The 16010-nt window shown below is 45.5% G+C and overlaps 1 protein-coding gene across 1 annotated transcript in view; it reads right to left on the minus strand.

Moving 5' to 3' along the window:
- The window catches only part of LOC117515211 (paired box protein Pax-6-like), a 353676-nt gene that overhangs the window by 287944 nt on the left and 49722 nt on the right, over nucleotides 1-16010 (minus strand). The window contains exon 2 of the mRNA XM_034175687.1: nucleotides 1311-1441. Coding sequence (XP_034031578.1) covers nucleotides 1311-1441 — 131 coding nt within the window. The remainder of the gene's footprint in view (nucleotides 1-1310; nucleotides 1442-16010) is intronic.

Below are 16010 nucleotides of genomic sequence, written 5' to 3' on the forward strand. Positions count from 1 at the left end.
TTATTGCTTGGTGCCCTCTTCTGGTGACTTATTGCATAACACATATTAATGCCAATACACAACAAGAGTGATGGTGGGTGAGTGAAAACCCTGCCCTGGGCAGGGGTGATTTTTCCATTGTCCAATAAAATGATATGAAACAACATGAAAACATATGTCAATTGGTCTGGGACACACAGAGCTGTATCCCTGAAGGAAACTTTGATGCTCAAATCATATTTCAGATTTGGGTCCATTGGTTGTGAAAGGTTTACGACCTTTCTGCCCGGCCCTAAAAACAGACCTGTTTTTACCAAAAGGAGAAGGGCTGAGGGCGTGCTACTGGTGCCTTAATACAATTGCTTAGGGTAGATAGGACTGATTAGCCTTGGTAGGCAACTCATAGGAGAAGGAAAACTCGCAGCCTCATGGCCATATCCATTCTTGGAAAAGGCTTCAGTAGTACACCTGGAGGATAAATCAGGAGTTGGAGTCCCTGAGGCAGCTCGTTGTTGTGGAAACACCTAGAACAGCACTGGTGCCAAACTGTAATAGCCTTGCAGTTCCTTTGGATCCATCAATGGTGTGGATGGGGCAGCAGCCTGTCCTCCATAAAACACTGCCCAGGCGTATATGCAACTCTATGGATGACAGTTTCTGGTCTCCAGAGTCTGAATGGCAGAAATGTGAAATGTACTGTAGTGCAAGTACTACCAACAAGACTCAGTTTTCATGCTTTCGTTCATGCTTTCATTCAGATTCACCTAATCAGTGATAGCCATATCTCCAATAGACAGCAGCTGGTCCACATTTTAGTCCTCAAATCACAACCAATAAGAAACATATACGTTATATAAAATGTCAGTTCGAAGTCACCTTTCTGCTGTTGGCTGTTGCGGCCCAGAAACATCACCTTCTCCTCCCCTCTAATAAATGTTGGTCTCTGTCTGATGCCAGGGGTAGGCTCCGCCCCTACCTTCTTCTGATGGCAGGATTCAAGATCAATGTACCCCTTTGCAGTCAATCTCAGGACCAACCCCAAAGACTGTCCTAATATTTTGCACAGTATCTCTCTGGATTAAATGTTTAGGCAGATTTGAGTCCTCTGAGGCTTAATGGTAGAGCTCGTCCAACAATGCCTGACATTCACACACACTGGTGTCAGCTGCACACCAGGAGTAATTCAGAACTCAGGACCTTGGTCAAGAATTGATAGTAATGACACGTACACAGGCACGGTCTCACATTCCACATACAAGACGTATGATACTTTGGTCACAAGTCCTCTTCTCTAACTTGAAGGCCATGAAACATGATGTGTAGTTACTTACTTGCAGAATTCTGGATATGTCACAAGGTCGTGCTCCACTGTGTGCCAGCTCCACAATCTTCTGCCTGGTGGAATCAGGCAAAGGTCTGCCATTAACAAACATACCTCCCAGCTGGTTCACGCCACTGTGACCTAAAGCACATGGGAAAAAACCAAAATGACATGACTGGTCTGATACAGTACATCCCCAACCACAAAGGCTCATGTAACTGAGTATGTGTGTACCCTTGAGCAAGGTCTTTGATGTTCACTTATTGAGTCACTTCTGTGATCGTTTCATTTGACTTTCCTGCTTGTAGTGAGTTTCTGGACTTCCCCTCAACTGTTCTTTGTTCCATAAACTGCTCTCATGTATTTAAGCCTTGTCCACATGGAAAGGGAATCTTTAATGCCGCATCATCTGTATGATTGTCCAATCAAGTTACTGTCAGGAACTACTCCCTCCTGGGGGAAACTATTCTCTAGAGTCATTGGAGGCAGATTTCATTTGACCCTCGTTTTTTCCCACTGAGGCGGGGTTCTTCTTTGTGGACAAAAAAGACAAAACCCTCTATCCGTGCATTGACTACCGTGGCCACGACATCACAATAAAGAACCGGTACCCGCTGCCTCTCATTGTTGCGGTGTTCGAGCTTCTAGAGGGCGCCACAGTCTTCACTAAGTTTGACCTTCGCAATGCTCATCTGTCAGGTCATTATGAATATCTTGTCATGCCATTTGGGCTCACCAATGCTCCCGCTGTCATTCAAAATCGTGTGAACAATGTCCTTGAAGAAAATCTCAACAAATTTGTGTTTGTATATCTAGACAATATTCTGATTTTCTCTCCAGATGAGGAGACTCACAAACACCGCGTACTCGGTGTCTTAGAAACTCTGCTTCAAAATCACTTGTATATCAAAGCAGAGAAATATGAATTCCATAGATCCGTGGTTTCCTTTTAAGGATTTGTGATCACTCAGGGTGAGATCCAAATGGACCTAGAGAAGGTGGTTGAGGGTTGTGATTGGGCAGTCCCTAAGAACCATAAGGAGGTACAGAGATTTTTGGGCTTGACTAATTTTTACAGCAAATTCATTCATAACTTCAATACCGTGGCCGCGCCTCTACATGACGTCACCTTGCCAGTCTGGGCATTTCACTGGACAGTGGAGTGTGATGAGGTGTTCCGGGTCCTAAAAGATCACTTTACTGTGGCCACCATCTTGCTCCTTTCTGACTCTGTCTGACAGTTTGTGGTCGAATGCTCCATTTCCTAATCAAATGAATTTAAAAGAGTTAAAAGCATAGTGACACACTATGCCAGTGTGCTAGCCATACTAAAGTGAAAATAAGTGCATTTTCAGTTTGAACTTGAAAGTCTCTACAGAATCTGACTGTCTATTGACACAGGGAGATCATTCCACAGAACAGGTGCACGATAAGAGAAAGCTCTGTGACCCGCAGACTTTTGATTCACCCAAGAGACACAAAGTAGTCCTGCACCCTGAGAACGCAGAGCCCGGGCCGGTACGTAAGGTTTAATTAGGTCAGCTAGGTAGGGAGGTGCCAGTCCTTGAACAATTTTATAGGTTATGTTAGGTGATGTATGACACAAGAGCCTAGGCTAAGCATTAGCTGGGCAAATTGATGCCGATGTCTCACTGGACCAAGAACCATCATTTCAGTCTTATCAGAGTTTAAAAGTAGGAAGTTGCTAGAGATCCAGCTTCTCACTGCTGCAAGGCAATCGTCTAAGGATTTTATGTCAATGAGATTACCAGCAGTTATCGGCATGTGTAGCTGAGTATCATCAGCATAGCAATGAAAGGTAATCCCAAAATGCCGCAATATGTGCCCAAGGGGTGCTATATAAGGGGAGAAAAGCAATCTTGTCTCATATCAATCCTGCTGATAATAAATTGCATCCCTGTTCCTACCTTTCAAAGAAATGATCTGATGCTGAACGTAATTATAACATTATTGACTGAGAACTGTTGGCGGTTTAAGTGGCCTTGGAGGAGTGGTGCCATTGGCTAGATGGGGCACAAGAGCCTTTTTTAGTTTGGACAGATCACAAAAATTTAGAGTATCTTCGCAATGCCATGTTTAAATGCCAGACAGGCCCAGGGGCCATTTTCTTCAGCCACTTTAATTTTGTTCTGTCCTACCATCCGGGTTCTAAGAATGGCAAGCATTATGAGCATCCATCCCAAGTCCCACTGTGAGTCGCTAGCGGTTAGCTTTTACTAGTGTTGCTAGTGGTTAGCTTGCATTAGCTAGGTCAACCCCCCCCCCCCCCCCCCGCTGACATTACTTTATTACTGTTTTTACCAGTTTAATACTTCTCTTAGTTTTCAGTGTAACTACTATTTTACTCCTGTGTAAAGGTTTGGAGTGGATAGCATTTTTGCTAGCAGTTAGCTTGGTCGATGCTCCCCCCCCCCCAATTTCTTTAATACTTCTGTTTGTTTTTCAGTGTAACTGATGTTAATTTTAGTTCATTACATTACTCTTGTGTTAATCTTAGGAGTGGTTTACTCTTCGGAGGGTTTTTTTACTACTGTTCTGATCAGTCTAATACTTTTGTTACTTTTTCAGTGTAACTTTTAGGTCATTAATCTACTCCAGTGTGAACCTTAGGAGTGGTTAGCATATTCATCAGTGGTTAGCTTGCACTTGCTTGGCTATACTCTTGAATTTTCTGGGGCACAAAGTACAATACTTTACACTTTACGTAAATCCTGCATGATCCTGCTGGAAGATAGGGTGGCTCTTTTAGAGAACCATGTCCATAAGTTAGAACAGCTTCTCAGCTCAGTGGAGTCAGATGTTATGGGCACTCCAGACGAGCATGCCCATTAGCATCAGCCTAGAAATGCCGGCTGTGGAGGACAGTTTTCAGACTGTGGTTAAGCGGAGGAAGCCACATGGTGCTTGGTGCCCGTCTGTGGACAACAGTAAAACAGGGTTGACGATTGTGACGTGTTTATAGAGCTCCTGCAGGAAGCATTAATATTGGCGAGGGTGAATTGACAGCAATGTAGAAGCAATAAATAATAATAACTCAATATTTTGATCATCCTGTGTTTTGATTGGGACAATATGAACTTTCATGAGATGCTACTAACTCCTGCTGCAAATCAAACAAGAAGCTGCAGGCTTTCGTAAAGAACCGATGAAGCGCTTATTAATCCTTATTTGATGAATGCAGATTAAGTTAGGCCTTAAAGGATAGAGATTATTGGGCAGCTTTTTGCATAAACACTGTCTGTCTTGATCCATGTTTATTCCTATGAACTACACATTGTTTGTGTTTCTGATTCTGTCCTTGTTCAATTTTTTATTGTTTATTATTGGTGTTTCAGCCAACAGATCTATTCTGAGATAAATTACTGATGAATCGACGTTGATCAATTCTTATCACTCATTCAGTCAATCAATCACTTTTTTGTTGTTTGTGATTCTTGTACAAAACATTCTAAAGGTACCAACGCTACAGGCTATGCAGTAGTCTCCTCTGACAAAATCTTTATGCCATATTGAGCCTTTATGTTCTATCTTTACCTACCCTGTCAGTGCAGGTGCAAAACCCATAGCCTTGACTGAGGCTTGTAGGTTAATGAATGTTCAAAAGGTGCCTATATACACAGATAGTCCATATGCATTTTCCACGGTTCATGTTTTCTACAACACTGCTTCAGTATTCGAACAAGCTCTTTGGGAGCGTCACATTGTGCTCCGCAGTACACCTAGTGTTTATGCCTGACCCTTGAGCAAACGGTCTTTTTAGGTGGGCTGCCATTTTGAGTCATGGGCTTTGCCATGTCTCAACAGGGGGATGGTTGGACTGGTAATACTGGTTGGACTGGTAAATACTGGTAAACACACATTTTTAAATCATGTAGCATTTAACAGATCACTTGAGAATACATGCAAAAATACACTGTGCTTACCATTTATAAAATTATATATGCATATAACACCCAGCTTAGAGACTGGACTTATGCCATTTGAAATTCTGTACGGCAGGTCCTATAGGTTACCAGACTTACAGAAAATAATGGAGCCTGACAGTGAAGATGAGGGATTAGTTGATTATATGAGACGAGTGTTGTCCCACAAGAATATCATACACGCTAACAAGATACTAGACTCTCCCATTTCTGTGCAGGACCCTGAGAATCAGATCCAGATTGGTGATTGGGTGCTGATAAAGACCATTAAGAGAAAGAACTGGTCATCTCCGAAGTGGGAGGGTCCATTCCAAGTGCTCCTAACCACCCCCACTGCAGTGAAAATTGCAGAAGGTCATTTTGGGTGCATCTATCCCACTGCAAAAGACAAAGATATCTGAAAGATCCTGAACTGGACAAGGGAAATGACGTGTAACAGTGTCAGCTGATGGCCTTTGGGTCCAGCAAAGGCTGGAAGCATGTCTAACAACAAAGAGAGGGAGACCAGAGTGTGATCAAAGAACAAAGATAAAGACCAGAGTTGAACCAGACACCCAAGCTCATCTAGGGTCCTGAAGCAGATGAGAACCCAGCTAAAACTGAGGAGAATCCTATCAACACAAGCTAGGATGAAAAGCAGATGGACTACAAGCTTGAAATAGTGTGCAGAAGCAGATGGTGACCAGACCAGGAAGAGAAGCCGATGAATCTGTGGCTACTTGCCTATAAAAGTGTTCACGGACTGGCACATCCCTACCTAGCTGACCTAATTAAACCCTACGGCCCAGGCTGTGCGTTCTCAGGGTGCATGACTACTTTGTGTCCCTAGGGTGAATAAGATGTCTGTGGGTCATAGAGCTTTCTCTTATCATGCCCCTGTTCTGTGGAATGATCTCCCTGCATCAATAAAATAGTCAAATGTTATCCATTCTTTGTGCTCAAACACCAAAGCAGGGGCAAATCCAGATGGAATGGGGGCGTGGGGCAAGGATGTGCCCCCCACAACACCCCTAGATTAAAGGTCCAGTTTTGAAGCCGTTTTTTACTACAACTACTAATATTGCTTAAAATAATAATAATTTCGACAAGAAAAATGTTTATAGAGAATTTAAATGTTAGAAAAATGTTAGAATTTAATAATTAAATTTATAAACAATGTAGGTTCGAAATTGCAAGTTTTACTGTTACAGTGCTGTCAACAGTTAAATATGAGGTCAAGAAAGAGGTCTTTATTTTACTTTTTATAAAACAAGTATTTATTTTCATTGAAGTCAAGAAAGGGTGACTATAAAGTGAGTTTTGGCAAAACAGGTATCATTGTCATGTTGAGGTGGCAGAGGGTTGTTTTCGGCAGCTGGGAAAAGTAACTAAAAAAGTAACTAGTAATCTAACTTAGTTACTTTTACAATTGAGTAATCAGTAAAGTAACTAAGTTACTTTTTCAAGGATTACTTTTTCAAAGTAACTGTGGCAACACTGGTCCAGACTTAAGATGCACTTATTTTCCCTTTCGTATGGCTAACATACTGGCATAGTATGTTTCTATGCTTTTTACTCTTTTAATTCATTTTATTAGTAAATGGAGCGGGCCGCAACCTCAACTTTATCTAAAGTCTGGGTCTTTTAGTGAAGCTTAGGGCTAGTGGCCGGCGATCACCTTAGTATTTCTTCTGTTTTTCTTGTTGCTTAATGCTGACAAATTACACTGTATTTATCTTTCGGATGCCTGATTCTGCTTTATTCTTTTTTCTCTGTTTGAGGTGCAGCTCCATCCAGGGATGGGTGTGGTATCTGTTCCGGAAACCGTCCTGTGCACCGGCAACATTTCCTGTATGTTCGTTTTATGAATTGTTCTGTAATTTGTGTCTGTAGCATGGCCCAAGCAGAGGGTAACCCCTTTGAGTCTGGTCTGCTTGAGGTTTCTTCCTCAGAAGGAGTTTTTCCTCACCACTGTTGCTCTGGGAGTTGGTAAGGTTAGAACTTATTTGTGTGAAGTGCCTTGAGGCAACCTTATTGTGATTTGGTGCTATATAATTAAAAATAAATTGAACATTGAAATTGACACAGGATATTGTTTCAGACCACGGATCCCAGTTCATTTCTCAATTCTGGAAAGAATTCTGCCATCTGCTTGGAGTCTCTATGAGCCTTACATCCGGTTATCACCCTCAGGCCAACAGACAGACTGAGAGAGTCAACCAGGAGCTCGAGAAGGGCCTCTGTATCCTCGCCTCCCAACATCCTGCTTGATGGGCCTCTCAACTTGCATGGATTGAACCTTCTCATAGTTGCTGCCCATCATCCTCAACCAGTTTCTCCCCTTTCCACATAGTTCATGGTTTTCTATCGTCTTTATTTCCACCCACAGATTTGGACTCCCGTGTTCCCTTAACCTTGAACTTCATACTCCGTTGCCGGCGAACCTGGGAGCGGGCTCATCGGGCTCTCCGGCATGCCTCAGCCACTTATAAAGGAGCTGTTGATAAGAACAGATCCACTGCACTTGTCTACACCCCAGATCAGAAAGTCTGGCTCTTCACCCATCACCTGCCCATCAGAGGACTTACCAGGAAACTTGATCCCAGGTTCATCGGCCCATTCCCCATTTTCAAAATTACTAACCCTGTTTCTGCCCGTTTGCAACTCCCCACGTCCATGAAAATCCACCCCACATTCCACATCAGTCATGTCAAACCTGTATACTCCAGTGCTAATCCAGGCAAGGTGACTCCATCCTTACGTTTGTCCATCATAGCAAATCTTTTTGAATAGCCCTGTCTCCTTACCTCGGACCAGTTTTCCAAGGTTGGCCTGCCAGGAGCTAATGCCATAGGCAATTTAGGTCCCAGTATCACTGGAGCACACAAGCACCTCCACCACAATAAGGTTGCAATCCAGGGAGGAGTTCCACTGGTTCTGTTCTGGTTATAGAATGGTGAACCAACTCTTAACCCTCATAATTATATTAGAACAGTCTTGAGAGTGCGACTGTTTGATCAGCTGGGAGCATGTATGTTCAAAAATAGACTTGACAAATCCTGGATAAACCATCCAATGAAATCTGACTGGGAGTGAGGCGAAGGACACCCATCAATGCATGCTATGCCTACATAGGAAGATCAACTGAAGATCTGGGAAAAAAGGCAGGAAATCACCTACTCCCAGAGTCATCCTAAGGTATAACCAACTAGTCTACATGTGCTTTGTAGACTTGAAAAAGGAATATTACTGGGTCCCTCACAGTGTCCTTTGCGGGGCCCTGTGGGAGTATGGGATACCGGAACTGCTGCAAGGCACAATCTGGTCTCTATATGGTGGTTGACTCTACCAGGGCTGTCCCTTGTCACCAATCCTGTTTGAGAATCAGCACCTCTAAATCTGAGACCATGGTCCTCTGACAGAAAAAAGTTGATTGTCCCCTCTAGGTCAGGGGAAAGTTATTGGCCCAAATGGAAGAGTTATGTTGGGGTCTTGTTCATGAATGGGGGTTAATTGGAGCATGAGATCAAGAGATGGAATGGGTTGACGTCTGATGTTTTATAGTTGCTGTACCAGTCTGTTGTGGTGAAGAAGAAGCTGAGCCAGGAAGCAAGACTCTGGATTTAACCATCAATTTAGGCTCTTATTCTCACTTTTTCAAAGAGTCATTTTTACATTTACACTATTATGTAAATACATTTTTGAATGAAACCTCATGTTTTGCAATTAATTAATCTAAATTTATCACATTTAATTACATGTATAATTTTTTTTAACTATCACCCTTCAGAACACATACACGGGCTCAAAGAAAAACACAAAACAATGAAGAAAATTCACTCTTAAAACAATTACAGAAATATTATAAACATAAACTGTGTAACAATGGGCCTGTGTGTATGTGTGTGTGTTCATTCTCTTGCTGGGGTTTTTTCTGCTTGGGTCTGTCTGTCTCCGTTTCTCTTGTCTTTCTCTTGGTTCTTGGTGATGGGTGTTTCTCTCTCTCTGGCCACACCCTGGTTCTGGTGCTTTCCATGCACACCTGTTTCTGATTTGCTGATTACTACCTGGGGTTATATAAGCTCACTGGGTGTGTTTGTTCCTCGCCAGTTTGTTGTGCCTTGTGCCTTCATACCAGCTCTGTACCTGCGTTCCATAGTCCTGCCTGCCTCCTTGTGTGTTCCTGACCTCCTGCCTGTTGCCTTGACCATGCCTGATTGCCTGATGTTTTTTGTACTGCTGCTTTTTCTGGACTGCTTATTCGTGTTTCGAGTAAGCAGTCCAGGAACACACAAGGGCAGGATCTGGGGGCGTGACCTGCTGCTCACCCTGTGCTCACCGCTCACTGTTTGTTTGTCAGCGTTTTTAAACTTGTTTTAATGTATATTCTTAAGCAATTCATGGGTTTACTCGTAATGTGGATTTGACCTGTCAAAACTTCACTGCACTTTGCACTTTATTGTCGCAATGAAAATTGCACTGCTGTGGATAGTTTTCTGCCTATCAGTGTTTGCGCACGGGAATTGCCTCACAAGCCGACAAAGCTTCCTCACCTATACCAGAGAACATCTTCTGTCACTTCGCTCACCTGGTGGGGCTCCTTCAGTATGTCTACCTGCGGACTGTCAGGAAATCCGACGGCCTCTTAAATGTCTGGGGAAGAGGGAAAAGCTGGCTCAAGGGGAGGCGTGAGGCACCAACTCTGGAGATGCCGCAGCAGATTCATGCTGTCTGTCATTACTCTGTCTAACATCCGCTCAGTAAACAACAAACTCGAACTTGTGCTAAGAGCCGAGCATGACTGTCAATTTAGACAGACTAATCTTGTGTGTCTGATGGAATCGTGGCTTAAAGATCATCACGATACACCAAGCCTGTCAGAGCGGACGTATGCACTGCACACTAATCCATCGGAGGGGGTCTGTGTTTGTTTGTGGATAACAGCTGGGCCACACAAAACAGCATACAAGTGTGCACAGCTAGATCCCTTTTTTCTTCCGCGGGAGTTCAGGTTGGTCACCATCATCCTTGCATACTTGCCCAGTTCAAATGATGATGCAGCAGGAGAGAGAATAGCAGAGAGCAGTCAAAATGCACTCACCCACTCTGCTGGCCAGCCGTCCTCATTCTGGGGGACTTTAACTCCTGCAATCTGTGTGACTGCTTTCCTACTCTACGGCAATATGTAGATTGTCCCACACGTCTAAATTGGACACTTGACCATTGCTATGGCCCAGAGACTTATAAAGCGGGATACAGACTGCCTGTTGGGAAATATGACCACAATGTGATTCATCATTTGCCTAAATACAAGGTTGTGGTCAAAAGAATTAAAACAGTTAATAAGCAGATACAGATGTGGTTTGAGAAAAGTAAAGAGCAACTCAGAGACTGATGAAACAAACAAAGTGCAATTAATGCAGGAAAAAAGGACACAGCTGAGAGGGAACATCACGAAGGCAAAAACTGAGTACAAGAATAAAGTAGAAGGTAAATATTTCAGTGGCAATGGAAAAGGAACCTGGGAAGGTCTAAACACACTGATGGGCAAAACCAATAAGAAATGCGATGCTCCAACAAGCATAAATGCTTTGTTGATGAGTTAAACCAGCTTTTTTCTGTAGATTTGATAAAGTGGATGATAAACAGTAATGTGATGAGATCTGTAAAAGTCTCCCTGCAGGAGACCCCACAGCCGTCACTGAGGATGCTGTCACAAAATGTTTTACTAAACTGAAGCCAAACAAGGTCACTGAAAACCTGTCTACTCAAAGACTGCTCTCCTCAACTAAAAGCAGTCTTCTCCAGACTGTTTAATTCCCTCCTTGTCACAGGAGTGCCCAAATCTTGGAAATTCTCCATAATAAGGTCGATACCAAAAAAGCCAGGGGCAAGCAAACCTGAAGATCTTTGGCCCATTGCCATAACATCAATATTATGCAAAACTAAGGAGAAAGTTTGAGTTGACCTCCGGTGAACTAGACCTTCTGCAGTTGGCCTATAAGAGGGATAGAGGTACGGATGATGCTGTGCTGATCTTGCAAGACGTGATCTCAAAGCATTTGCTTGTTAAAGCACACGTTAGGGTTTTGTTTGTAGATTTCAGTGCAGCTCTCCCCCTCGAACTGCCACCTTATCATGGCGGGGGAGTTTGCATACCCGGATAATCCTAGGAGCTATGTTGTCGGGGGCTTCGTGCCCCTGGTAGGGTCTCCCATGACAAACAGGTCCTAGGGGATGGGTCAGACTAAGGGCAATTCAGAAGCTCCCATGACCAATATAATATCAAGGACCGAGACGTCGCGGGGTACGGCGGAGCCAGGGACCCAATCTGGAGCCAGGCCTGGGGATGGAGCTCACACACGAGCACCTAGTGGTCGGTCCTTAGCTCATGGGGGCCGGCTGGTCTCAGCCCAAAAGAGTGACGTGAGCCCGCCCTCCTGTGGGTTCACCACATGTAGAGGGGGCCATGGGGGTCGGGTGCAAAGAGGACTGGGTGGTGGTCAAGGGCAGGTCTGTGCTCACAGCCTCTGGCTGTCGGGACGTGAAATGTCAACTCACTGGGGGGAAGGAGCCTGAGCTTGTGAGGGAGGTTGAGAGGTACCGACTAGAGATAGTTGGGCTCACCTTCATGCAACAGTTTGGGCTCTGGTACCCAACTCCTTGAGAGGGGCTGGGCGCTCCACTTTTCTGGCATTGCCCACGGGGAAAGGCGATGGGCGGGGGTAGCATTGCTCATTGCTCCCCACCTCAGTCGCCATGTGTTGGAGTTCACCCCGGTGAATGAGAGGGTCGCGTCCCTATGCCTTCGGGTTGGGGACAGATCTCTCACTGTTGTCTCGGCCTACGAGCCGAGTGGCAGTGCAGAGTACCCAACCTTCTTGGAGTCCAAGCGAGGGGTACTACATAGTGCTTCAACTGGGGACTCCATTGTTCTCCTGGGGGACTTCAACGCCCACATGGGCGGTGACAGTGAGACCTGGTGGGGTGTGATCGGGAAGCACAGCCTCCCCGGTCTGAACCCGAGTGGTGTTTAGTTGTTGGACTTCTGTGCTAGCCACAGCTTGTCCATCATGAACACCATATTCAAGCACAAGGGTGTCCATAAGTGCACGTGGCACCAGGACACCCTGAGCCAGAGGTCGATGATCGACTTTGTAGTCATATCATCTGACCTTCGGCCACGTGTCTCAGACACTCGGGTGTAGGGAGGGGCTGAGCTGTTGACCGATCACCACCTGGTGATGAGTTGGATCTGCTGGGAGGGGAGGAAGCCGGTCAGACCTGGCAGGCCCAAACGTATCTTGACGGTCTGTTGGGAATGACGGGCAGAACCCTCTGTCAGTGAGGTCTTCAACTCCCACCTCCGGGAGAGCTATTCCCAGATCCTGGAGGAGTTTGGAGACATGGAGTCCAAGTGGACCATGTTCTCCACCTCCATTGTCGATGCGGCCGCTCACAGCTGTGGTCTCAAGGTCTCTGGTGCCTGTCACGGCGGCAATTCCCGAACCCAGTGGTGGATGCCAGAAATAAAGGATGCCGTCAAGCTGAAGAAGGAGTCCTACTTGTGTGTAATGGCAGGTGGGAGTCTGGAGGCAGCTGACAGGTACCGGCAGGCCAAGCGTGGTGCAGCCTGTGCGGTCGCAGAGGCAAAAACTGGGGTGTGGGAGGAGTTCGGGGGGGCCATGGAGGATGACTATCAGTCGGCCTCGAAGAAATTCTGGCAAACCGTCCGACGCCTCTGGAGCTGTTGACCCTGACTGGGGATGTTGTCAGGCGGTGGAAGGAAAACTTTAAGGATCTCCTCAATCCCATCCTCACATCTTACGAAGAGGAAACAGAGACTGTGGACTCAGAGGCGGACTCATCCATCACCCAGGCCGAAGTCACCGAGGTGGTCAGACAGCTCCTCTGTGGCAAGGCTCCTGTGGTGGATGAAATCTGTCCGGAGTACCTTAAGTCTCTGGATGTTGTGGGACTGTCTTGGTTGACACGTCTCTGCAACATCACGTGGCGGTCGGGGACAGTGCCTCTGAATTCATAGACAGGGGTGGTGGTCCCTCTGTTTAAGAAGGGGGACCAGATAGTGTGTTCCAACTATAGGTGGATCACACTCCTCAGCCTCCCCAGTAAGGTCTATTCCAGTGTACTGGAGAGGAGAATTTGACTGATAGTTGTACCTCAGATTCAAGAGGAGCAGTGTGGTTTTCATCCTGGTCGCGGCACACTGGACCAGCTCTACACCCTCCATCGGGTGCTCGAGGGTTCATGGGAATTCGCTCAACCAGTCCACATGTGTTTTGTGGATCTGGAGAAGGCGTTCGACCGTGTCCCTCGAGGCACCCTGTGGGGGGTGCTCTGGGAATACAGGGTCTCGGGTCCTTTGTTAAGGGCTATCCAGTCCCTGTACGACCGCAGAAGGAGCTTGGTTCGCATTGCCAGTAGTAAGTCAAGCCTGTTTCCAGAGCACTTTGGCCTCCACCAGGGCTGCCCTTTGTCACCGGTTCTGTTCATTACCTTTCTGGACAGAATTTCTAGGTGCAGTCAGGGTTTAGAGGGGATCCGGTTTGGGAACCACAGAATCTCTTCTCTGCTGTTTGCAGACGATGTGGTTCTGTTGGCTTCCTCAAATCAGGACCTTCAGCATGCACTGGAGCAGTTTGCAGCAAGTGTGAAGCGCCGAGGATGAAAATCAGCACCTCCAAATCCGAGAGCATGGTTCTCGACCAGAAAAAGGTGCTTTGCCCTCTTCAGGTCGGTGGAGTGTCCTTAGTTTAAGTATCTCAGAGTCTTGTTCACGAGCGAGGGACGGATGCAGCGTGAGCTTGACAGACAGATCGGTGCAGCATCTGCAGTGATGCGGTCGCTGTATCGGATCGTCATGGTGAAGAGAGAGCTGAGCAGAGGGGCAAAGCTCTCGATTTTGCGATCAATCTACGTTCCGACCCTCACCTATGGTCATGAGATTTGGCTCATGACTGAAAGAACAAGATCGCGAGTACAAGCAGCCGAGATGAGTTTCCTCCGCAGGGTGGCTGGGCACTCCCTTAGAGCTCTGTCACTCTCGAGGAGCTTGGAGTCGAGCTGCTGCTCGAAAGGAGCCAGCTGAGGTGGCTTGGGCATCTTTTTCGGATGCCCCCTGGATGCCTCACTGGTGATGTGTTCTGGGCACATCCCATTGGGTGGAGGCCCCCGGGAAGACCCAGGACACACTGGAGGGACTATGTCTCGCAGCTGGCTTGGGAATGCCTCGGGGTTCCCCCGGAGGAGCTGGGGGATGTGTGTGTGGATCAGGAGGTCTGGGCGGCTTTGCTTGAGCTGCTGCCCCCGCGACCCGACCTCAAATGAAGTGGAAGAAAATGGATGGACTTCAGTGCAGCTTTTAACTCTATGAAATTACATATTCTTCTGAAAAGGCTGATTGAAATGTTGAAAAGGGCCTGGATGAGAGACTTTCTCTCTTGTCACCCTCAAAGGTTCTGTGCTAATAACATTTTGTCAGGAGAGCTCATCATAAGCACTGGTTGCCCATAGGGTGGCGTTCTTTCACCGTTACTTTTCTCTCTTTTTACAAACGAATTTGCACTTAATGTCACTAATTTTAAACTGATTAAATACACGGATGGCATGGCTGTAGTCGGCCTGCTGCAGGAATCTGACCCCTCTAGTGAAGCCTCCTATTTTGGTCACACTAAGGCTCTTGAAGCTTGGTGTTTCGACAGCCAGGTACAAATTAATGTGTCTAAAACAAAAGAGCTTGTTGTTCACACAAAGCAAAAGTCCTCAACAATTGTTTGAGCTTCTCTGAAAACACCAATTTTATCTTTAAGAAATGCTCACAGTGACTCAGTCTTCTTAGAAGATGAAACTGTCTTGGTGTCAATCCGCAGCTTTTAGAGCTTGTGTATTCTGAGCACATTAAGAGTATTTTAACATTTCATCTTTGTGTTTGGTTTGGTAACTTGAGTTGCAAGTGTAAGAACAAACTAAATAGAATTGTAAAAATTCTGGGAAAAACCCCAGAAGCCTCTGGCCCACATTTACACTGACAGGACGAGGAGGAGCTCAGAGAGTCGTGGCAGACAGGTCTCATCCTCTGTCCTGTCAGTTTGAGCTCCTGAAATCCTGGAGGCGCTACAGAGCTCTTCTGGCCAAAGGTTCTTTTAAAAAATCTTTTATACCAAATGACGTCACCATTTTGAACTCAACAAAGTGACCAACCCACAGACAACACCTGAACTGCTTTACTTCTGTTTTATTTATTTTACTAGATCTCATTTTAAGTTTTATTTATCTTACTAGATCTTATTTTACTACTTCTTTTATTCCTATGGATTTCACTATATCTTATCTTTGTATTATTGTGTCATATGTTTTTATGTGTGACCAGTGGTGGGTACAGATAACCAAAAAATTAACTGCGATAACAGATAATCAGATAACTGAAAAGTTATCTTTGATAAAGATAAAACGATAAACCACCCAAAAATGTATCAGAAGTTACAGATAACCGATAAATTCCAGTATTGCCTCTGGTATATTTGCAACTACTAACAAGCTGAATTTGAGTTTTAACACCACGATCGCTTCTGGTAGCATCAAAAGTGACAACAGGCCCCAACAATGAGCCCACACTTCTTCTTTGAACATCCTGCCCCCTGCTGGAAGCTCTTGCTTACTACATGGCTTCCAGCAGAGAAGCAAGCAGAGAAGCAAGCTGAGAGAAGCCAAAAAGCCCAGCTCTCTACCCAATCACAACACTCCGGTCAGGCGGAGGTCTTGGAAAA

This window comes from Thalassophryne amazonica, chromosome 8, assembly GCF_902500255.1.
Source record: "Thalassophryne amazonica chromosome 8, fThaAma1.1, whole genome shotgun sequence".
Lineage (NCBI taxonomy): Eukaryota > Metazoa > Chordata > Actinopteri > Batrachoidiformes > Batrachoididae > Thalassophryne > Thalassophryne amazonica.